Source organism: Botrytis sinoallii, assembly GCF_014898435.1.
Source record: "Botrytis sinoallii strain Bc 23 chromosome Unknown BSIN_022, whole genome shotgun sequence".
Taxonomy (NCBI): Eukaryota; Fungi; Ascomycota; class Leotiomycetes; order Helotiales; family Sclerotiniaceae; genus Botrytis; species Botrytis sinoallii.
The window spans coordinates 713,447-737,436 of NW_024066049.1; the positions used below are offsets into that span (position 1 = coordinate 713,447).

The window sequence follows — 23,990 nt, forward strand, 5'->3', positions numbered from 1 at the left end:
GCAACAAAGGGGTTTTAGTTCTGGTTGTGGGTTGTGTGTATCAATTGTTATTTTATTTTCTTTGGGGGCGAGTTTGTGTGATGCTTCTGTGGGGTGAGTTGAGTTTTTGGGGAGTACATGGGACTGCGAGGTTTGATGGAGATGGATGGATATGTAGTGAATTTTGGGGGGTTGGGTTGTGTGAGAGTGTCGGAGGGATTGGAGTAGCGATGTGGATTTATCTATGTGATACATTTAATGAAGATATTAGAATGGGAAAGTGCGTACTGCAAGGAGATCATTCCTTAATTCAGATATGCAACAATTCCTCTCTCATATCAGTGTTACATCCCCCGAGTAGGAAAATGTAATGTAATGTAATGCAAGAAATATATACCAACTTTGGTATGCACACTCGCTTCTATGCACACCGTGGCCGGGTACGTGCATGAAGATGTGCAACAGTTGGGATTGTTTGTGTTACTTGAGGTATGATTGATGATTGGTGGAGGAAGACTAGACTAACCAGACTGATTAAAACTCATTGGGAGTGTCGATTTGTGAAAACTTGTGGCTTTGGTCATGATATGATATGATATGGTATGGTATTCATTTACATCGAGTAGCACTGTGCGATCTAAGCATGGCGTAGAGAATTCCCGAATTATCAAACTCGTGATATTGAGATGTGCAATAGTAAAATGATATTCGCTAATTACTCTATAGTATCTCCTTAAGTGTACAAGCACATCACTGTACTACATTACATCTATGCTGCAGACTGACACATATACATGAACAAAACTTTCAGTTTTTGCTACAACAACACAAGTTTACTGGAGAAATGATTTCAGAGTCTTTGATTCCTGAATATTTGGTGAGAATGGGATATCTGAGTAGATACTTTATATACGTACAATTATCAAGCGATATTTTTACTTCTAGATACGTAGGTATTCTAGTCAAGTCAACTTAACTCAACGATGTGTACTTACTCATACGACATAGCATATATTTATAATATCTCAAATAGCACTTTCTTAATTCAGAATCGAATATAAATATACCTACCTACCTAGTAGTAAAATTTAAACAGTCAATAAACAAAGAACAGAAATATCAAATCGCCAAAGTCCCATACAAACACAAACAAACAAACAATCTCTATCCTATCATTCAACTACCCACTCAAAAATCTCAAAATTTAGCAACCCTATAAAAATAAAAATAAAATCTAAAAAGAATCGTATACCTACCAAGTATCTATCTACCACCCATCCCGATAATCCCACATAACATTCCCCAACCCAACCCAACGTAATATAACACAACCTCGGAAAATCCCCACTCCCAAGCCGCGATTTTTACCGCGACCAGTTGGAAGGGTTTGAGGTATCCGAGGTATCAATCTACCTATAATAAGGTAAGCAACGCGAAGCGATGAATTATTTAGATATGTCATGTAAATGTGGCTAGATTTTCAGCTTGGGATTGTGAGGTTATGGGATTCTGTGGGATGATGTATTGAAATTGTTTGTTTGCTGTAATAAGGAATTGTAGTGGTGGTTATTTAGAGACTATTGTGGAAATATGATTGATTAAATAAGGGTATATAAATTGAAGACTTGTTATGCGAAATAAAGTGTTGAATAGGAAATCTATTCATGTAGCTATATGTAAATAGAGAAAGGAATAAAAAGTCTGAATACCTTGACATACTTATATATTTATATACTTATATACTTACATACTTACATACTTACATACTTACATACTTATATACTTACATACTTACATACATACATGCACCTCACACATCCCATCCCCATAATCATCCCCTTACCCATCCACCCCTCCCCCTCCCCTCCATCCTATCCACTCCTCCTCTCCGCAAACCCACAGACCCTCCCTTCACCAACACAATTTGTTGCACATCTCAAATTCCTGAGGGTGTAGAGGAATTCCCACTCATGAAGCGGTGTGCAAGGTCTACACCCCATCTGCACACGCTCAACACCTATTACATGTACCATTTGCATGTATGATTTTTCAGCGTGGCGGTCGGGTTGTGTATACGTGGCAGTTTGTGTTGCTTTTTTTATTGCGGGATGGGTGTGTTGTTTTTATTGGGATGGATGGATGGAAGGGTGTGGTGTAAGCGAATTTTGGTGTGCTGGTGGGTGTGGGTGGTGGTCAGGCTTAGCTTACCTGCCCAGCCTCCCAGGTACGGATAGATGTGTGAGAGAATTTCCGCCCCCGCTGAGATATTCCGCTCCTGCACCGAGGTATGATTATAATGTAATATTCATGTGACAATTATGTAAATATATTTATTCTTGTACCCCAATACTACAATTGATTTAACATCAATAGATAAATGATGAAAACAAGATATCCAGACTTTAGTTATCCAAAATAATCACGTGGTGAAATGGAAGATAAAATTCTAGGACCTTATGAGAGGGAAAGGACTCTGGATTCAAATGCTTCCCTCAATTATTAGATGTGCAACAGACCCGTGATTTCTCAAATTAAATCACGACGTATGATGTCGAAGGCTTGAATCAAAACCAGAATGAGATCTTGTCATTAAACTTACCGAAATATACAAATCTCAGTCTATCTCTTTATCAGGCAAAACGGAACGATGAATCCTTCCTTAGATTGAGAAGAAAACACTGAGACTTTGAGGGGTCCGCTTGTTTTAACAGTACGCGATTTCTTGAGAAAGTTCAAAGCGACTCGAGAATTTGTAAATCCAAAGCCTTATTCATGGTCTGGAACCTTTTGAAAACTTCCATCGGTTTACGATATATCCAACCCCGCGACATTTAGAGGCTCGGCGAAAAATACGATCTGCAACAAAAACAACAAAGTACGGAAGAATATCGGATGAGATGAAGCAAACATCGTGGAGAGAAGTTTCAAAATAACTCTCTGATTGTTTCGAGTCGGTTGCTTGCATTGAATTGAAGGGAAAGAAACGCGAGTCAAATAGAATGGTGGAGGAATCGAAGAGAGAATATCCCCGTGAAAGATACTAGGTACTTGGTGGAATCAAAAAGGCTACTCCATCAATTGAGATCAACCAAAACTCCTGAAACCATCGAGTATAGAGGCAAACTACCAATATCATTTTCCCGTGATCAACAACTTTGGAAGGACGATCAAAACACCAGATCGTCACACTCATAATTCCAGATGCGAGATATTGTCAGATTAGATCAAGTTAATTCCATCATGTAACCACGAATGAGCCGAGTCAAAACCACAAGCTGGGTGAGTAGCTGGGTTATGAACTTGGGTGTGATCTCCGGTAAGCTCTTTGCTATCATCATTCAAGATCTTGAGGATTTCAAGGGGTGTATGGTTGAGGTTAAGGTATCGTCGCTTGAAGATACAATGGTACATATCTATCTAGGTAGTACCTATGGATGAGTAAAGGGCGACGTGTTCAAAAGTTCTGACTCATTTTTGAGAACCAAAGCTTTGAAACAAGAGATGGCCTGATTCGATTTATCGTAGGCAGATACTTTTGAAAAGACTTGGTGGTTTCTCATCATGATGTTTGTTTCCACGGGATTGTTGAGTAAGCCACAGTTCTCGACGCGTTTTTCGTGTAAGCTTCGAGATCTCGAAATGCCAAGATTTGAATGACTGGCTGTTGTGTATCAAGGATGTTTCTCCTGTTCTCCTGGTCTCGAATTATACAAATTCGTAGAGTTCGTAGAGTTCGTAAGAGAAAGATATCAAATACCTTGAGTAAAATACATCAATATCAAAAGATTGACTTGTTGTTCGAGATACATACCTATCCTATCTAGATGAATATTTTTGATCAACAATAAATTGAGCCGCGTTTTCCACATGATATTCTGACGAGGATGATTATGACATGACATGATACTAATCCCATTCACAATTAGTCAAATTTCCAATCCTAGTCATTTTCAAATTGTGTACATAAATGACCACTTCAACCCCGCTCAAAAGCTTTTCATTTCCATGCACATCACATATCGCATATCGCACATCGCACATTGAAGAAACTTTACCTCGCTCGCTTCCATTGTTTAGGAATTTTATGGAATTCTCGGAAGAATTAACCAATAAGATTTCGAAGAGATATATGAATTTGATCAAAGTCGACCAATCAATTTATCTATTTATTTGCATTCGAAATACTTTTTCATTTCTTCTTTGAGCTATTGTCGTTTACTAGCCTTCCTCGGTCTTCCTCTCTTACTCTTACTATTATCGCCTCACTCTATCTCACCGCTTTACGATAAACGAACTTTGAAGTCTCATCACAAGTTGATGAAGGAGAAGCTTGAAAGTCTTTGACGAAGAGATCTAATATCCCATATCCACAAGTAAAGAAAGGAAGGAAAGAGGAACAAAGAAGAAAGCATACACCTTCATCATCCTTTTCGCCTCCTATATAGAACCGAGGTCCTTTCCTTCAAATCAAGCAGGGTGATACATGATAACCATACAGAAAGAATCTCAAGAGCAGATTGGCCCAAAGCTATTTACCTCGTACTGTTTGTACTCGTAACTCGAATTGAGTTCATTACACAACCGAGATATATTTCTTTCTGTCAGTACAATACAGTACAGTACCGTACCGTACCGGTACCGGTGTATATATATATACGGTGTACCTACCTAGGTATATACATCCAAGTCTTCTAGCTGGAGATACTAACTTACGGTCTGATCCGTACTAGATACCATTCACCGTGGCAGAAAACAAGAGATCTTCCTATCAATAATCCTTCTTAAAGAGAAGGGAAACTCTTTTAAAGGAAAGCGAGAGGAAGACACCAAGATTTATTCTTTCATTGATTTGATTCCAATCCGAGTTTCCTGGTCATCACTATTCCACCTTCCACCTTTCACCGTGTTAGCCTTGCATCAAATCGGATAATCTAACCTGCTTGACCTCTTATTTCAGTTCACCCTATACCGAAACATATTAAACGTCCCAAATTATCCCTTTGAAAAATTCATTAAAAGGAAGAGAAAAAGGAAAAGAGAGAAATTAAGGAAAGAGTAAAAAATGGACTCAACCTATACACCTCAGTCTCCCGATTTATCAGGTTTCTTACCACCTGATTCCCATACCAATAAACATCAACCTTCCTTTCACCCATTCATCGCTTCATCGGGAACATCATCATTATCATCATATGCACCTAGATCACCGGGGATTCCTCAATTTGGTAATGGTACTATTCCTATTCCTACATCCACATCGACATCGACATCAACAACGACGTCCAGACTTTCTCAACCAATACAACATCTCAATTATCATTCGCATCAATCACATCAATCCAATCATCCCAGATTCACTCCCAACAATCCGGGAAATGTAATGAATGAATTTCCGAATTATAATACATTTCACACCACAAATCAATATATGCCACCAATTCCCGCATTACCACCGACACATTCTTTCGGAAGTCAAGGAACAACTTTAACCACAACTGCGCCTGCTGCCACTACCACTCCTGCCACTACTGCGACAACTCCAACCACGGCTCCACAATTTTACTACCCCTCTCATTCGGATTTGGTCAATAATAATAACAATTCACCCATCATTACATCTTCTTCTACTCCTTCTCACTCACAACCACAACCACAATCACAACCACATACACAACCACAATCACAACCACATACACAACCACATACACAACCACATACACAACCACATACACAACCACACACACAATATCTCGATCAATTTCAAAACACCGAAGCGTCATTATCTTCTCAATCCCCTTACGACCATCGCATCCCTTCACCATTCACGCTGGGTAATGATCCAGTAGAGATATATCAGTACAACAATAACCCTCAAAAACCTCTCTATCACGAATCATATACAAATCAACTTGATACAACCACGCGACAACCTCGTCAATCACGCGTCAAATCTCAACCCATTACCACTGCTTCATTCAATCAATCTCACACTCCTCAATACCAACCCAATATGTCTTTCGCCATAGCACCTCAACCCCCCGCGGCTCCTCTTACGAATAAAAATCCAAACCCAGATGGAATAGAAATCCGCACAAAGTTTCCCGTCGCCCGCATAAAACGGATAATGCAAGCCGATGAAGAAGTAGGAAAAGTCGCGCAAGTTACTCCGGTCGCAGTATCGAAAGCCTTGGAACTTTTCATGATATCGTTAGTACAAGGCGCGGCAAAAGTGGCACGGGAGAAGGGAGGAAAAAGAGTTACGGCAGGTTGTTTGAAGAGAGTGGTGGAGGAAAATGTTCAATTTGATTTTTTGAGTGAGATTGTGGGGAGGGTTCAAGAGGTTGTGCCGGCGGCGAAGGAGGAGAAGGATGGGGAGGGAAAAAAGAGGAAGGCGTCGGCGGCGAAAAAGGAAGAGGGGAGTGAGAGTGAAGTGGAGCCGGAAGTGGATGCGGGTGAACCGAAGAAAAAAGGAAGGGGAAAGGGAAAGGGAGGAAGGAAGAAGAAGGTTGAGGCTGAATCTTGATTGGGAGGTTCTACGGAGACAAAAGAATACAATTGCAACATAGCCAGTGTGCGAAATCAATACTTAAGGTTGATGGGAGATCAGTTTGCTTTTAGCTGGATGGATGGATGGATGGACGGACGGACGGGCAAATGGGCGTTGGATGGGTGTAGCATATACATATCATACAGTACATAAAATACATGATGGCGCTACGCGGTGGACTTTTCGATATCAAATTCGATAATTGAGGAGGATATACTTGTGCCTTGGGACTTTGTGGTGCTATGATCTTGGGGATTAGCATGATTGATTAGCTAGAGCTACATTGGTTGGATTTATATATTATACAATTCTTCACTACTTTTATGTTTGGTTTGGCTTGTTTGAAGATTTTACTGGCGAAATGTTAGTAATTGTGTTTTTTTCTCTTGCTTTGTTGTATTTGTGTTGATATGTTTATAGAATATCTGCTTGGTATTCGTATCTGCTTGGTATCTGCTTGGTATCTGCTTGGTATCTGCTTGGTATCTGCTTGGTATCTGCTTGGTATCTGTATCTGTATCTGTATCTATATCTCAATCTCAATCTCGTAGTCTTTAAGGAGAAGGGAAATAGTGGTTCTCCATCATTTCTTGAAGTTACAGGGATAGATATTAAGACGCTTTGAAGAGGAGAGGAGAGGAGGGTTTGAGGGGAGGAGGGATGGATGAGGTGAGGAGGGATGGATGTATACTTGGATTTGGATGTACTTGGATTTGGATGTACTTGTATATGTGTGAGGATTGGTAGATGGGAATAGGAATGGGGATGGGGGATGGGGGAAAGGGAAGGAAGGGGAGGGGAGGGGAGGGAGATAAAGGTACTGTGTACTCTCTCTACCTGGGGTGGGAGGTGGGGGGATAATTGATGGATGGATGGATGGATGGATAGATGAATGGATGAATGGATGAATGGAAAGAGTGGGGTGGTTGTGATAGTTTGTGTGGTGGTTGTGATAGTTTGTGCGGTGGACTGGGTTGGAGATTTGGGATTGGAGATTAGGGATTGGAGATTGTGGGTTGGAGATTGGAGATGGATGGGGATTGGAGATTGGATTCGAGTTGTTGGTTGATTTGCTTTTGATTTGGTTCGACTTGATACTGTAGGAATGGCGATTTTTGCTGGGGAGAGTTTGCTGGGGAGAGTTTGCTGGGGAGGAAAGGGGAAGGGAAGGGAAGCAATCGAGGAGTGTAGTGTAGTGGAGTATTAATTAGGGAAGAGAAGGGAAGGGAAGGGAAGACAAGATAAGATAAGGAAAGCAAGGAGAGAGATGAGAGAGGTGAGAGAGATGAGAGAATATGATATGTATATATGTATATATGAATTGGAATTGGAATTGGAATTGTGTATCTCTATAACTGATTATTATACATACATGTGTAACTCACATTTACGCCCCCCCTTCTCTCTCTTTCGCAGATTATTACATTACGGAAGGGGGGCTTGGTTGGTTGATTGGTTGTAGAGAGGTTTATGATGAGTGGGCTTGAAAGTTTGAAAGGGGAGCGAGAGGCTTGGAAATGAGGCGAGAGGCGAGAGGCTTGGTGTTTTGCGATGGGGAATCGAGGGAGTAGAGATTGCAGGTGGGGGTGTGATTTGATCTGTGGAGTTGGAATTGGAGTTGAGGTTGAGAGCGGGATAAGCTTAGCTTAACTTAGACATTTGATTTGATGGGTTGGATAGAGGGGGGATTAGAAATTTATCTGGAATTGGAATTGGAAAGGGGAATGGAAAAATGGAGAGGTACTGTGATGGAGGATTTGATGAGGTGGTTTGATTTCGGAAAGTGAGTTGTTGGGACAAGGGATGGAAAGATGGTGAGGGGAGTGGTTTCTGGTGGGTGGGAAGTTTGTGCGAATGTGCGAATGTGCGATGATAATTCTTGGGAATGGGTCTTTTGGATCTGGATTTTTGGATAGGAGGGGAAGAGTGGGAATGTTTGGTTAGGGAATTGAGGGGCTTGAGGATTGGAGGGAGGATAGAGGAAGGAAGGGTTTAAGGGAGATGGAGATGAAGAGGAAGAGGGAGATGGAAAGAAGGTGTGGATGAGGAATAAGTTAGAGATTGGAGGCTTGAATTTGGGATAAGATTTGGGTGGGGGTGGGCAGTGAAAAAGATGATAATGATAATGAGATGTGATGTGGTGACAGCAGTAGATGGAATCTTGGAAAGCAGCGATGAGGATCCTTAGTCGGCGAGGAAACGGCGGCATGATAGTTTCATGGTTTGATAGTGATAGATATATTCTAGTAAATATTATTGTCATTTACATCACATCATCACTTCTACTATCTATCTAGGAAATAAACCTCGCATATCGTTACCCAAAAACTAACGAGTAATTTGCAATTCTCAAATGTGTTTAGTGAAGTTAACTATTATGAGGAATGCATGGTACGCAATCCTTGTATCTGAGTTTGATTGAGTTTGTAGTTCTTGTTGGGCTTGTAAATGAGGAGGAAGAGGGGATACTTGTATGCGATGGGAGATTATGATGGGGGATGAGGGTTGTGAAATGGCTCAGTGAATGGATAGAGACTCGGAGTATGTGGAAAACTTTTGTATGGGCGCCGTATGGTATGGAATATTGATTCGTTACATATGAATGCGAAAAGACTTGAATTCTCAAAGTGAAGTCATATGGGATTTGCATGCGTGGAAAGTGAGCAAAGAGGGCAATATAAAAAGAGGAAAGGTTCTAGATTTGTTTCGATATGAGGGGAAATAGATGTCGCCTGGAAGGTTTCTAATGCTGCGGTGTGCGAGAGGTTGGATCCAAGGTTTTTCAAAACGCAATAGAAGGGATGTCGATGTGGGAGTTTGTGGGAGGTGTGGTGTTGAAGGAGTTTGCGAGATGAGAGGAGATGAGAGGAGATGAGATAAGATGCCGGCTGCAGTGGTGGTAGTGATGGCGGTGACGATGGAGATTGAGTGGCAACAACAGATCAGTAAGTCAAGTAATGATAGAGATAATTTATCTACATATTCCCTGATGATAAAAATTCCAGACGGTGATAACATTCCAAGCCTTGCATCGGGAGGCATATCTTGGGGTCAAGAAACGTATAATATTATGGAATATGGAAGGGAATTCAAGATGTGAGAGGGTTCCATAGCTGCATCAGGAGTTGGAAGTTCTTGATCCCTGCGAATCCCAGTTTCTTCATTCATGTATAGAGTATGGTCGAAACGAGAAAGATTTATATACTTCCTTGTGGGAAGTTGATTTGAAGAGGGTGGAGGTACGGGGGAGGACTGCGGAGTGCGGAGTGGTATTGAAGATGATAGTGAGATTTGCCTGATATTTATACAATAGTATGGATTGTGAAACATGAGGAGAGGTGAAATAAGAACACCCGTGGGCAGAGATGTTAAGCGAATTCTCTAGCGGATGTCAATCATTTACTGCAATATTAGTCCCAAAATGAATACATTGAGTAATTGCTTACACATCTCATGTCGGAGACTGTTGAAGTGTGAGTATAAGAATTCTCTTAGTATCATTCTTTCACTCATAGGTACAGATTTGCAGAGGAAGAAAACAAAAGCACAAGGTAAACCTTCGTCGTCAAGATATCCGGGTTGGTGAGAGAAGCGTAGGAAGATTATATCAGGTGTGAATATAGAGTATGGAGGGAAAGATGAAGTGGGTAGAATGAGCTGATTAACTTCCATTGACAGCAAATGAAAAAAGATCGGTAATGAAAAGCTTCGTTGAGAATGATCAGTATTCACCTAATCTCCTATCTACTAATGGTGATGCGACTGGAAAAATCGCCATTGAGACAATGAGAATCTTTGAATGAGGAATACTGGTTCTAGAACATGAGTTGAAGAGACTAGGTAGTATTTTATGTCTCCGCTTTTCAATGCGAATTCCTCGTACGTACGCGTTGGACATTCGGTTCTAGTCCCAACATTCTACATAGTTGTTGACAAATGAAAGAAAAGGCTAGATGATGGTTTATATATGTGGGAGAGGAGAATTTCGAGACTGGAGCTCTACTATACGAGTGGACCAGGCAGTGTGATGGGTGTTATGGTGCAAAAGCACGGTTATCTTCTTTTCACATGCTGAAGTAGTGAGGGTATTCACTTATCAAAACCCAAGTGCCTACAATATGGTGTGGATTGACTCCCACACTCCACTACACAATTTTTGGTTCCCACATAAAGACTCTTGGAAATGTATCTAAAATGTGAATAAATAGGGACTCTCATAGTGATGTCGAAATATCAAACCTAGTTCAAACTGAATGACGTGCCTCTGCATGTACCAAAAGATCTCTATCGGAAGCAAGAAGTGCTTTTGGTACAAGACATTCGTCAAAATTATATAAAGGATGAGAACTTAGACTTAAATTTCGCTAAGATATGGCGAGGTTAGCAATGACTTGATATGGTGGTGAAAATGGAGGCGGGTGGTGAGCGACAGTATAACATGTTTAGGAATCAATATTCCACTACTTGCCGCCTTGCGACAGTGACCATTTACATTGCCAATGAATATTCTGCAATATCCCAAGTCAACTGTTGAGTACATATTTGTCAAATAATCCAGGTAGAACCCCGACACAAATCTTTTCTGCCCTCCAATCTGGCGCCAGCAGTTCTTGCCAAATTCTAGCTCCATAATGCTACGAGGTGAACGTCGAGTTGCGCAAGTTTAATTTGGAATGAAACCATTGGCCACTACTATTTATATTGAGCTTATAGAAAATGAGTAGTACTGAGTCCGAAGTTTTGCGACTCTAGATAAATGTGACTACTCGATTATAGAGGGCTACAATATGCGCAAATATTTCCTCTCAACGAGGACTGAGAGCTATTGTCTACAAGGTATCACGCAGCGGCCTAGAGCTAAATAGATTTCAATGAACACCAGAAATGCCTCATGGAATATTCTCCAGGTCAAACTATCCGCAGTGTCCTATTATCGTATTCGCAATCGCCAACCGCCCTACCCCACCAAATTTCAATAGTGAATCTGTCCCTTTGGTATATAATTCCAAACAATTAAATCCTCTCAATGGACATCCGAACTGATGGTGCAGTGGTTAGCCTGACTGGCCACCTTGACTTACTTCTGTAACTTCGGCTTGGATGTCTTCATTGCCACAGACAACGATTTGCAAGGTTTCTGGGTTTCACTTGTCTGGGAGTGGGATTTCTTTTGCCATTTTTGTTAGTTCTTATTTTCAAAACTTTTTTCTTTTCTTGGAATTTTAGATTTCTAGACTGTTTTTGAGATATATATGAAGGAAATATATGAGCTTCGGAGCTGTCAAGGTGATATTTTTTTATTGATTGGGAGTTGTTGTTAAGTGATTAGTGGGTCACGAATGAGAAGCGAAAAGTGAGAGCGGGGTTTAGGGGGAGTGAATATGATGGGATGTGGGGCAAGCTATGGAAGTTGTGGCTTTTTGTAAATTGAAACGAAGATGTGGCAGATACTATTTTGATAATAAGTAATACAGATTCGACGTGAGATACAAACAGTCAAAGGGTATCGCGAAAAGGATGGAAAGAGCCGAGTTTCCGTGAAGGATCTTCGTGTCGAGCATTTCGTGTGAATACCTCACAGTATCATAACGACCATGACCAAGTTGGTGAAGTCACCAAATTCTGCAAATTTTTTAGTTCGATGGTTGACCTATACGCCACAGTTTTCGAAGAATACATAAGAGCGTTTTATCAAAAGTGTTGTTTAATTGGTCTCGAGATATGCAACAGATAGCAAGACCTAGAATTTCTAAATCATGTATTGCAGTATATCATGACGACTATCCACATGGAGCTTGCGCGTAAACCCTTCCTGGTACTCGAGTTATATCTCAAAAGGTATGTCGCCCTGTTAGGGTAAGATTGTAACGTGTCCGCATCTGGTGATAGCGCTGTCATCGCTAGCTAGCTGTATCCTTTATTTGACAAACTACACGGTCTGGCGCTGATTATCACTCTTCTTCCTCCAGTCCAAAATTTGGTACTCTCGACTACGATATGATCTTCATTTACCGGACAATCCCAGGTGCAAGGGTTGAGATGACTGGGATTGAATCGTGGCTCATCAGACGGCCTGCACCTGATTGAGAGATCATGTGATGTCCGTAGCACAAATTCCACAAAGCGTCCGCAGATTAGCCTATCACATCTGCAATGATGTCAACCGCTTAATAGATGTTGCTCCCTTTGTAGATCAAAAGGGTAATAAAAGTTCGTTTCAGAGAACAGCACTCGAGTATTAGTCATACAAATCTTGACGAATTGTACGCCGAAGGGCGTAGCCCCACTATATGTGCAGTCAATTGATTATATATCTCCTCACCTCAACATCGATCATAAGATCTTTCCCAAGCTCCCACGGCATTATCTTCAATTCCGTGCTTCAATATGGGATCTCAGACCCCCGAGGAACATCAACAAATTCCCGATGGTATGACTCTAAATCGCAAATTACATAATCAAGAATCAAAAGCTGACTTCGGAGTCTAGCTTCTAATTCCGCCGAGTTCAAACCAGCCAATCAAAATCGGAAACCTTCTAACAAGGGTTCAAGCTCGGCTGATTTGGATCGTGGAGTTATTGGCGGCGACGATGGTGACGATGATAATGATGGTGTCGAAGAAAGATCAGGGGTGAATGGGCTTTCGTCTAATGGTGAGTTACAATTTTCCGATCAGCAATCACCCATGCCATTGATTTCAATACCGACTAACTATCTGTGTACAGAAAAGAAGAAGAAAAGAAAGAAGCCGAAGAAGAAGAACAGGCAACCAACGGAGCTTAGACAAACCAATCCACCACGTGTGCTTATCTCTAGCTTATTTCCATCAGGATTTCCAAAGGGAGAACTTCTGCCATATGAGAATACGACCCGTATTACGGATGAGGAATCGCGTTTCAATTCACGTCTCTGGGAAGAAGGTTTTCTTGACGATTATCGTGAAGCTGCAGAAATTCACCGACAGGTTCGTCAATTTGCGCAGAAGGAGCTCATCAAGCCAGGAGCAAGTCTTTTATCAATTGCAGATGGCATTGAGGATGGAATCCGTGCATTGTCTGGTCATCAAGGACTGGAAATCGGAGATGGCTTGAAAGCAAGTATGGGATTTCCCACCGGGCTTTGTCTTAACAATGTTGCAGCCCATTGGACACCGAACCCGGGTGCAAAAGACGTTATTCTGAAGAATAGCGATGTACTAAAAGTAGACTTTGGAGTGCAAGTAAATGGTCGGATCGTCGATTCAGCATTTACTGTCGCGTTCGATCATACGTACGACAATCTCCTGGCTGCTGTGAAAGAAGCAACCAATACTGGCATCATGGTACGTCATATCAATGGAAAACATTAACTTTGATCCGGAGTACGCAAGCTAATAGGGTAATAGCATGCTGGTATCGATGCAAGAATGAGTGATATCGGTGCTGCTATCCAGGAGGTCATGGAAAGTTATGAAGTGGAGATCGGAGGAAAGGTTTTCCCGGTAAAATCAATTCGAAACATCACAGGTCATGACATTCTTCGATATCATATCCACGGCGGCAAGCAAGTTCCCTTTGTCAAGAACAAGAATCGGGATAAGATGGAGGAGGGAGAAGTCTTTGCAATTGAGACTTTCGGTAGTACTGGAACGGGTTATTTACGAGATGATGTATGTATCGCACTTCTCTTTCGTTTCTTGACGCCTCGAGGATGTATTCTGATGATATGATAGGTGGGTATCTATGGTTACGGACGAAGTGACGATGTCACAAGCCCAAATGTACAGCTTTCGTCCGCCAAGGCTTTACTCAAAACTATCGACGCCAATTTTGGAACGTTGGTGTTCTGCTGCCGCTATCTGGAGCGTCTTGGAGTCAAGAATTATCATCTTGGGGTAGGTGACTGATCGTTGCCGTTATGCGCTGAGAGATTATTAATGACTGTGCATAGATGAGACATTTGATAGACAATGGGATAATGGAGTCTTACGCTCCACTTGTCGACGTAAAGGGCTCATATACAGCACAATTTGAACATGTAAGAAAGAATGTTGCAGAACTATCTTCAGAAGCTAATCATTGGTTCCAGACGATTCTGCTGCACAGTGGTGGTAAAGAAGTCATCAGTCGTGGCGACGACTATTAAGCACTTGCATTTTCACTTGCGATTGGATCTTTCATTTACACATCTTTCTCTCTCGAAAAGGACTTGTGTATTCAACATACTCATGTTCGCTTACTCCAAGCTATCATATCCATGTTCGGATGTCGGTCATTATCTCTAGCATATCTATAGCCTTTGCTTTCCAGAAGAGCTAAAGCACAACTACGCTCTCCACACATTCTCTCCATTTCTCTTGTTTCTCAATCTTCCTTTCGGCCGAACACCCGCGGTAATATGATTGTTATATTCGTGAAGTTTGGTGATTTGGTGAACTTTGATGATTTGGAATGATGTTATCACAACCCCCGAGCTTTAAAGTATTTCAAATCTTTTAATCCCATTTCTGGACAATAATAAGACTATCTCCAAGATTGTCTCCACCTAAGGATCTAATCTTACAATGATTAACTTTTTTTCATACTAGTCTTGCTCACATACATTCAATACATCTAGATCCACATCTATTATCTATGCCAAGATCTCTATACAAGGATGGGCTACATCTATCCGCATAATCAACAACCAGCATGCACTAGACCCTGCCACACAGATCTCTAGAAATACCGACAAATGTGTGCTGATGTTATTTGACAGGGTCTTGCACAGCGATAGCGTGATCTAGAATGTTCACAAGCAGAAAGCACCTCGCCGTAGATCATTCTTCATACACGACTCACGTGATGCATAGGATGTATAGTGCCGGTGTGTAGTACCGAAATGGAACAGTCTTTGATTAGAAGGATGATATCATCCTTGATTAGTGTGCAAGGTTGATTATGGATCAAAGGCTGACTGTGGGTACAATTTATGTGCCTATTGCTAGTTGGGCTTCTTTTCTCCAGAAATCTTTTCCGGTTTTCTCACTGTCCTTGTCTGTGATCTTAAACTTAAGCTTAAGCTTAAGATGTCGACATCTATAACATCACTTCGACTATTCACACTGAGCAGAGACTACAAAGATTCACAGAAAGTCCAGTAGAGGTGGCCCGATTTGAATTATTCTTTTTTTAGCGGCAAGTAAATTCACTTTGCGTCTTTTATGTCTGATCACTCTGAGCTTTTAGGAATTATCATCTCAACCGAAATTTTCGAGTCTTTTGCCATGAGCGGAGACAGCTCGTGCTTTCGAATTAATAGGTCAGGGTAATTCATTCGATGCCGCGATGACACGAACTCACGATGCATTGGCGTCAACACTTTTAGGAATGTCGCGATATTGATGTACAGGAAAATGAACAAGATTTATTGTTGATTGTTCCCGATTCATACACTTGCACTTCTAGCTTGCGTGTACATTGTATGAATACCCAGGTCTCTACCCTCTGCCCTGACGTCGATATTTAAAATTTCGGTGCCGAAATAAACTCAAATTGCGATATACCCCACGTCCATGATGTGTAGCCCCCACTCCCTTAGCATATATGAGGTAATAATATGCCTGTTGTCAAATACTCTTTTCTTCAACTTTCACATGATGTTACATGAGGCCGAGAAAAACACCTTTAAAACAAGAAATACTCCACCACTCGCAACATGTGAAGATTGTTAACTGCAGGAACAAGTTAGATAACCAACATGTTTGTTATGAAATGGAAGGCGAATGGGTGGGTCTTGTTTTTAAAAGCAATGTGGTCGTTAGAAGTGCCGAAATGATGCGCGAAGTAACATCGTGATAAGATGATCCTCAAGTTGGAAGGTAAGCGCGCAAGTTGCAGGGGATAAGCTTTTGACAAGGGTTGGCAGCGAATGCTTAAAATAAGATCATGCTCCGCTTCACACAAAAAAAAATTGTAGTTCAAAATGCATCGAGATCAATAAGTGTAATAGAAATTGATGTGAGGGGTCGTGCGAGTTCTTACTTGTTGGATAATTCAGTCCTATGAATTCAAAACTGGTTGTTTCAACGCAAAGATCAGATGTTATTGAAGAGCCTAAGTAAGGACTCCGGAGGCTACAAGGTTACCATCCTACATGGTGTTCACTCCCCGTAACCTCTTGACTACTGTCAGTCGGGACTTCTGCTCCAAGTATTTTCGTTCGCCGTGAATATATGTAGATCGACCTCTCGTAACAACGTATTATTGTCTTACGCTGCAAGAGCGGACGTAGAAACAAAACTGAATGGATTCAAAGGAACGTCCAAGCTCAATTGGCAAGCATTATTTTAATATAACGGTGAAATTTGTGCTCGAACAGAATAGGAAAAGTGCTGCTTGTGCCTTACGCACATGTAAACCAGGATGGATGTGCAGAGGTCCGACCTGGTAGCGCAAGGGAAGTTCCTCCAGCAAATTTTTTTGGACTCGAGAACAACACTTTGACGGGGATAGTTGATATCCTACTAAACTAGGAGGAAGCGCTGGCAAGAGCTTTATCTCCTTCCTACAATTCGACCTTGTAGCTTGGCGTCTAAATGAGCAGAAGGAGACATAGACAGAGATAGTATCTGTCGGGCAAAAGAAGCTCCACTTCCGCAGCACCACTGCGATATGAAACTGGATATCATAGACAATTGATTATTGGTTGATATGACGTGGTGAGTGGCGAGAAGAAGCTACTGAAATGGAGGGTAGCATTGTGAGCACGTTTTCACCCAGTCTCGACGGGGATACTCCTTAAGGTGTTCGAAGAAGATGTCAATCTCGTACCACCATTGTATAGAATGATAACAGCACCGGAGAGAGCGAAGGTGGAGATCAACTATTGGGATTGGATCTCATTAACTCCTCTTATCCGAACCATAATTCACTATTCATTCTCGCATAGTATTCACTAGCCCTAGTGAAACCCTTACCCTGCTCCATCTGGACTTCCTAATGGAGCGTTCGGAGTCCTCCTTTTCGGACGGAAACCGTATTGACTAATTCGTCATGGCCTGCTCGAAGGCAGACCAAAAACTTTATATATACTCTCATCTTGCGAGCTATTCAACACATCCAGTTCTCTTTGGAAGTATCAGATCTAGCACTTGCTTCCAGATCCAAATTCCTTCTACTTCCTGCGCTTTCCAACATTTGAATCCAGCAAAGGCGTGTTCTATTATCTTCCTCCAAGAACTCCCTCGGTGATCAATTTACTACAACGCAAAAACTTCTTCTACTATTAGTTTTTACATCCACAAATTTGCAAGATGGGAGAACCAGAAAAGATGATTGAGTCGCCAGACGCTCGTAGTCTGACTGACTCTAGCGATACTAGCGAGATGAAAGAACTACCACCTTCGCCATCCTCTCGCAGTATAGCAGAATCGGATAGTTCTGGAGGCTCAAGCTTGATGAAAGTATCTGTGGATCCCAAAATTCTGGAAGATGTTGCAAGACAATCTGCCACACCTATTTTGAGATTTTATCGTTTCATCACCTCGGAATATCGACTTTTATTTACAATCGTGTTTTGTCTCAATTTGGGAGGCGTCGTGGGATTCCTGTATCAATGGGCTACAAATGGAACACCAAGTCAAACAACAGCTGCTTTAGCAACCTCAATCAACCTTGTTGTCGCAATTGTCATTCGAGAGGAGCATGTCATCAATCTTCTGTACACCATTTTTGCATCTGCGCCAAGGTCATTCCCCCTATGGCTTCGCAGACGTATGGGAAAGATCTACCACTTGGGAGGTCTTCATTCCGGATGTGCTTCAGCCGCGACATTTTGGTTCATTCTTCTCTCTATTGAAAGTAGCTGGAGAGGACCATACAACGCGGAAAAGATCATCTTACTCATCATCATCTACATCTTGGATATTCTTCTCATTTCAATGATCGTTATGGCTCATCCATCTATTCGTGCAAAACTTCACAATAGCTTTGAAATTATCCATCGATTCGCGGGATGGTCAGCACTCGCTTTGCTATGGACTCTTACCGTACTCACTAGCGATCTTCAGCGACCAGCAACTCAAAAATTATCAAAGGCATTACTAGTGAACCCAAACATGTGGCTTCTCGCTGTCGCCACAGGGAGTATCATTATGACGTGGCTCAATTGCCGAAAGATCAAAGTTCAATCAGAACAACTCTCAACTCATGCATTGCGCGTATATTTCGACTATGTTACTCCTTCACCAGGAACAACTATCCGTATATCCAGCAGTCCTCTCTTCGAATGGCACTCATTCGCCACAGTCGCAGATCCCAAAAGAGATGGTTTCTCCCTCATCATCTCGAACGCAGGTGACTGGACTAAAAAGTTGATAAACGAACCACCAAAGGAGATCTGGGCTCGTCGCACGCCCACATGTGGTGTTTTACGAATCGCTCCCATGTTCCGAAGTATTTTGCTTGTAGCTACCGGTTCAGGAATTGCACCATGCTTACCAGTAATTCTTGCACAACAAACCCGAATTAACCTCTTTTGGTCAACTCGAGACCCGTTGACAACTTATGGCGATGAAATCGGTGGCATTATCAAAGCACTCGGACCTAATGCATACATCCATAATACGACAACAATGGGAAGACCCGCGACACTTCCTCTTGTGATACAACAATATCGGGATACTCAGTCGGAAGCCGTTATTGTAATTTCGAATCCTAAATTGACGATAAAACTCGTACAGGATTTGGAATATCTTGGAATTCCAGCCTTTGGTCCTATCTGGGACTCGTAGAAGACTATGCACTATCAATTCCGCACCTCCGCGCCTCTCTTCAGCCGCCCTAGTACGACTGAATATCACGATAATGAAACCATGAGCTGTGAATTTTTATTCGTTAATTTAAGCCCCGGAGGAGGGCATTCTTTCGTTTGTCGTGGGGTTTGTTGAATTTGGTCCTCCTTTTCATACGATATACGACTTATGCTTGGGTTCTGAATCTGTTTTGGACATAGAAGGACGGAGTAGGAAAAGTACAAGTACACGTTAGTCAATTAGATCAATAGAATAGATTATGCTTATCGCTCGTCTTGACGTCTGTCCAATACTGTGCTTCTGACAACCTCATACCGGAGTTTCGATACCGGATTGGCCTTGTCTTCCCGTCATATGTATGCAGCTACCTAAGTAGGTACCCATCTTTCTTCAATGCCATCTTACAACGACAGGGAAGAAATCCAAGCCAATGATCACAGAGCAAAATTACATGTGGCTGACACATGTATGATTGAATTTCCAAACTCAAATATATAAATATATATATACAAAAATAATACAATCTAGATTGATAGGGTGATCGCTTTTCCATACGTATTTTGTGAAGTTGTGAAGAGGAAAAAGATGTTAATGAGATGGAATTGAAACCAGGCAGAAAGAATTAGAAATTCATGTTGTGGCTACCTGATCCCACCATGCAGGCGTCCGCTAGTGCTGCAACTCAAGGCTAGGTAGACTCGCAGAACTATGTACGCACGGACCATATCATGTCGTGATCAAATTATTGAAGCTCTCTGTTCAGCCTCACACCTCACACCTCACTCGCACTTCACTCACATTTTCACTCCCACTTCACTTATAATGGATTATCACGCTCCTCGCCATTAGAGTTTGCCAGGCTGGATTCTATATCAAAAGTAATCTGGTGGTCTTAGCACTGGAGAAGGAACTACATCGCACCCAAAACTAAGCGATGATGGCGCAAGATACTTATCCGGATAGTACACTCCAGATTCAGACGATAAGACTGATTGTTGAAATTTGACTAGCTGTCAAATGAATGGTACGGAGTAATGGAACAATTATTTGGAATCGATCTTTGAAGAAAATTCATGACATGCAAGCCATCGATCCTGAGAAGGATCCTAATCCTTTCCTTGCACGTGATCTCACTCGTCAGTTGTGGGTCTTCCCCCCTGTTTATCGCTTCTTCATGGAGCTTTCGGAGGAAGATAGTAAATATAGATAGTAGATATAGCGGAGACAGCGAGAATATATCTTCTGCCAGAGCCGAAACCGAGTATCCTTGGCTGGTTACTTGCGGCTTGTTTCAGGCGCCGAGCATGTACTTCTATATGTACTTCCATTCAGTGCATGGAACGATTAAAACGGACTGCTGAAATCGTATGATATCTTGTGGCAAAGCAAGCTGCAGTCACAGTGGCTTCATCTTAAATGTTAGACATTCTTCTCCGGAGCAAAAACGTACTGTATAGCTTACGTTCCACTCTTCTCGTCATACATTATCGTTTCGACATCCTCCAATGGTCAAGTACAGAGTAGGATTGTCGTCAATTCTGGCCTGCACTGAGACCGAAACTCCATTGAGTCTCTGGATTTCCAACTAGATCACATATCATTGAACATTATGGGAATTATACAGCAAGTGATATGATTCGCTGACAGTGTAACCTTGCGGATAGCTTGGATCATATAATTCTTCTATCTGAGATCTCGGTATTGAGACTATAGTTCATGCCTCAGTCTTTAAATGATCGCGAATGGCAAGATCTTTAAACCTAAGGAATCATCCCAATGAATGTCTTTCACTAGCGTGAGAGAAGCTTCAACAAATTAAAGACTTGATGGCGTTGATCGTCCTTCAAATGTTAGTGTATTAATAAATTCCATGAGAAGTAATTGACCTTACACTTGCGATTTGGAGGTGTCTCGGATTATTTGGCCTCACATATTCATATTCTGTATATCGTTGCAAACAAAGATTAAAGAATTGAGCTTTAATTTTCACATCGTATAGTTGTTTTATTAGATCGTAGTTCAGTTTTCTGCGTAAATCAATAGCATTGTGAAAGCTTCACACATATTCTGGCTCTTATTCATTGTAGATCTCACCTGTTATTCTGCGGTCGCTACTTTTTAAAAAAGTCCATTTCAATTCATCGTTAGCAGTGTGTATTTCCCTCGAAGTCTTCAGTTTTTTCTTCTCGTAAACATTCATTGTTCGGTGAACATACGGTCTTCATGGCTGACTACCCGTCATACATATTGAATTATTCCGATTATGACCATGCTTGTCGTACTGTTTTTACATGAATACCACAGATGTTGATGATGCTTTGAATATCTAGTTGCAACTTTGCACATTTCCAGCTCAGGTCGTCGGCCTCATTGGAGTAATATTATGCGTCACTATTCCCACCTTGGCTTTGTAATCTTCACCACTCAAGATTGAATCAGGCGAGTGATAGATTGTCTCATTATATGGTTGAAACCACAACTATCTATAAAATGATTATCAGGATCTTCGACTTGATTTTAAGTTCAGTAAAAAGTGTTCGTACAGACTCACAGCGGCGCTGACAAAATTTAATACTATGTTTCAAAGCATTCAAACACCGTTTTTTTTACACGATGATGCTTGATCAGCCGTGGTGATCTACTAGGTCTTGACATCTTATTTAACCGCATAGATGATTTTGTACATCTTACGCGTGTATCTAGAATGTGTTGATAGTTCAGGCCTCGTTGGTGTTTTGGACAATGACAATGATGCAAGCATACAAATCGCTGTATATGGGTTCTTGAGACGCATTTTGCAAGAAGGAAGTGCAAACACTAGATTGCGCCATCTCTGTGGAGTCAACCACTTAGCTCAACTCAATTTGGTTCAAAAAGCTTACTATAACATCACTAAAGGCTGTCTTCGACAAATATGTACAAGAACTACCATACGAACTCAGTGTTTCGGGTACTGTCACCAAAGAAGCTCAATGAGACCGATAGACTCTTACTTTTCTCTCGTAAACATTTTTCTAGCCTTCTTACCCCCATAAAATGCTCTCTATCTGAAAATTCATAGTCATCTATCTTACGCATGATGGGATGGCTTAATGCCAATGACATATACATCCGCCAAGTTATGAGAAGAAATAATGGGTATCAGGACGCCAACTTCAGAATTTGCACTTTGACAAGTCAGGACTTCCTTTCGGTGAAGATAAGCACATTATCTCTGGGCGATCGAAGAAGACTGGCTCCATAAAAATTAATTGATAAGAGATTGCTGCTTCGGTAAGGAGTGTGATGTTTCAAGTGAAAACATCAACTTTGAATCGATTGAAAGGTGTGATGTGTGAATATGAGAGGGGTAATATAAGGTACATGTTACAATGCTCGTTTAATACCGATATAAGATATTTGGACATCACTAGAATTCAGATGGGCCATTCATACAGGCGTTGTTGTGTGACAAGCTTCATTCCTAGGATTACATACATCTATGTTCGTGACTTTCCAAAGCACTTCCACACGCAAGGCATCCTACTCAAAATATCCTATGCATTCATAATTCGCACACGTCTTCAAATCACATATACAAGATGGGGGAAAGATCCTCTAGGCATACCTACTAAGTAAGTCTAAGAAATTCCGTCTCAACCAGTAATTTTAACAACACTTCACTTCTCCATGAATGAGTTTTCCCACGAACGTAGCACCATTTCAAATCAATATAGCATCGCACCACACTACAGTCAGGACTATCCTATCCATTTCTCAGTACATCATTGTTGATATCCAATCACGCAATTCCCCTCCTACATAGCGTGATAGACGACGTGTTCAGCCCTACAGCCCTATGATAATCATTCCAAGTATTATCCCAGTTCCTTACGTCTCTTAACTCGACGTCAATTCTTGAATCTTAGAAAGGGATATTGTATTTGAATAAATGTTTTCCACATCTTGAAACTGAATGTCTATATATTCTACAAACCCCTACCGTGCAAACACTAGACAAGACATCAAACTAAACACTAGCGTCCGATTTCTCGTCCAACTTTACATACTTTCAATCACTCAGCCCCCGCATACTCAGCTTTTTTCACCTCTTGATTTGACATTTCAATGGTATCCAGGATTGATGTCAGTTTCCGGAGATACCGAATCAAAAGAAACAGAGCGCAAAACATTGGAAGTCCACCAGCCAAAAGTTTGCCCTTAGGGGACGGATCATACATAATCTGTCAATGAGATATTGATAACCCTGCTCATGTAATTGAAGTCGATTTTTCAACATATTTCAAGCAGTGAATCGATGGAGTCTACGAAATACGGTAAGCTACGTTTATGAAGGTACGGGTAGTATCCCGCCAGAGAGGTTTTTCGGGAAGGGAAAGATCGGTTTAATAATCAAACGCATTATCATGCAAGGGATATTAAAATTAAGAGAGGAACTGCAGCCATTGAGCCGGCGAGTGATACGTTGAAGGGCCCAACGAGAAGTGGTGCCTCTAGATAGAGTAAATGTATCAACACTGTAACGGGAATATCTGCGTGCCGGCTTCAAAATACTTGGTAATAACGTCATAACTGCATGTTATTACTCAAACATATGTTAAATTCCTCATTTCGAAATATATCGAGCTGCCCTCAATTAATTATTCCATGATTCACAAAGTACAAAATTCCCCTCTCCCCCCCTCCCCCCG

The 23,990-nt window shown here is 41.4% G+C and overlaps 3 protein-coding genes across 3 annotated transcripts; all 3 read left to right on the forward strand.

Moving 5' to 3' along the window:
• Positions 1-5,041: 5,041 nt before the first annotated feature.
• EAF02_009920 (uncharacterized protein) lies at positions 5,042-6,502 on the forward strand (the record flags this gene model as incomplete). Its single annotated transcript, XM_038905968.1, has 1 exon — positions 5,042-6,502. One exon carries the CDS (start codon positions 5,042-5,044, stop codon positions 6,500-6,502), a length of 1,461 nt encoding a protein of 486 aa, XP_038754391.1.
• A 6,411-nt stretch (positions 6,503-12,913) lies between these two features.
• Positions 12,914-14,651, forward strand: EAF02_009921 (uncharacterized protein; the record flags this gene model as incomplete). The annotated part of the gene is made up of 7 exons (XM_038905969.1): positions 12,914-12,956; positions 13,016-13,180; positions 13,253-13,848; positions 13,912-14,175; positions 14,239-14,400; positions 14,457-14,543; positions 14,595-14,651. 7 exons carry the CDS (start codon positions 12,914-12,916, stop codon positions 14,649-14,651), a joined length of 1,374 nt encoding a protein of 457 aa, XP_038754392.1.
• A 3,148-nt stretch (positions 14,652-17,799) lies between these two features.
• EAF02_009922 (uncharacterized protein) lies at positions 17,800-19,278 on the forward strand (the record flags this gene model as incomplete). The annotated part of the gene is made up of 1 exon (XM_038905970.1): positions 17,800-19,278. One exon carries the CDS (start codon positions 17,800-17,802, stop codon positions 19,276-19,278), a length of 1,479 nt encoding a protein of 492 aa, XP_038754393.1.
• Positions 19,279-23,990: the final 4,712 nt, after the last annotated feature.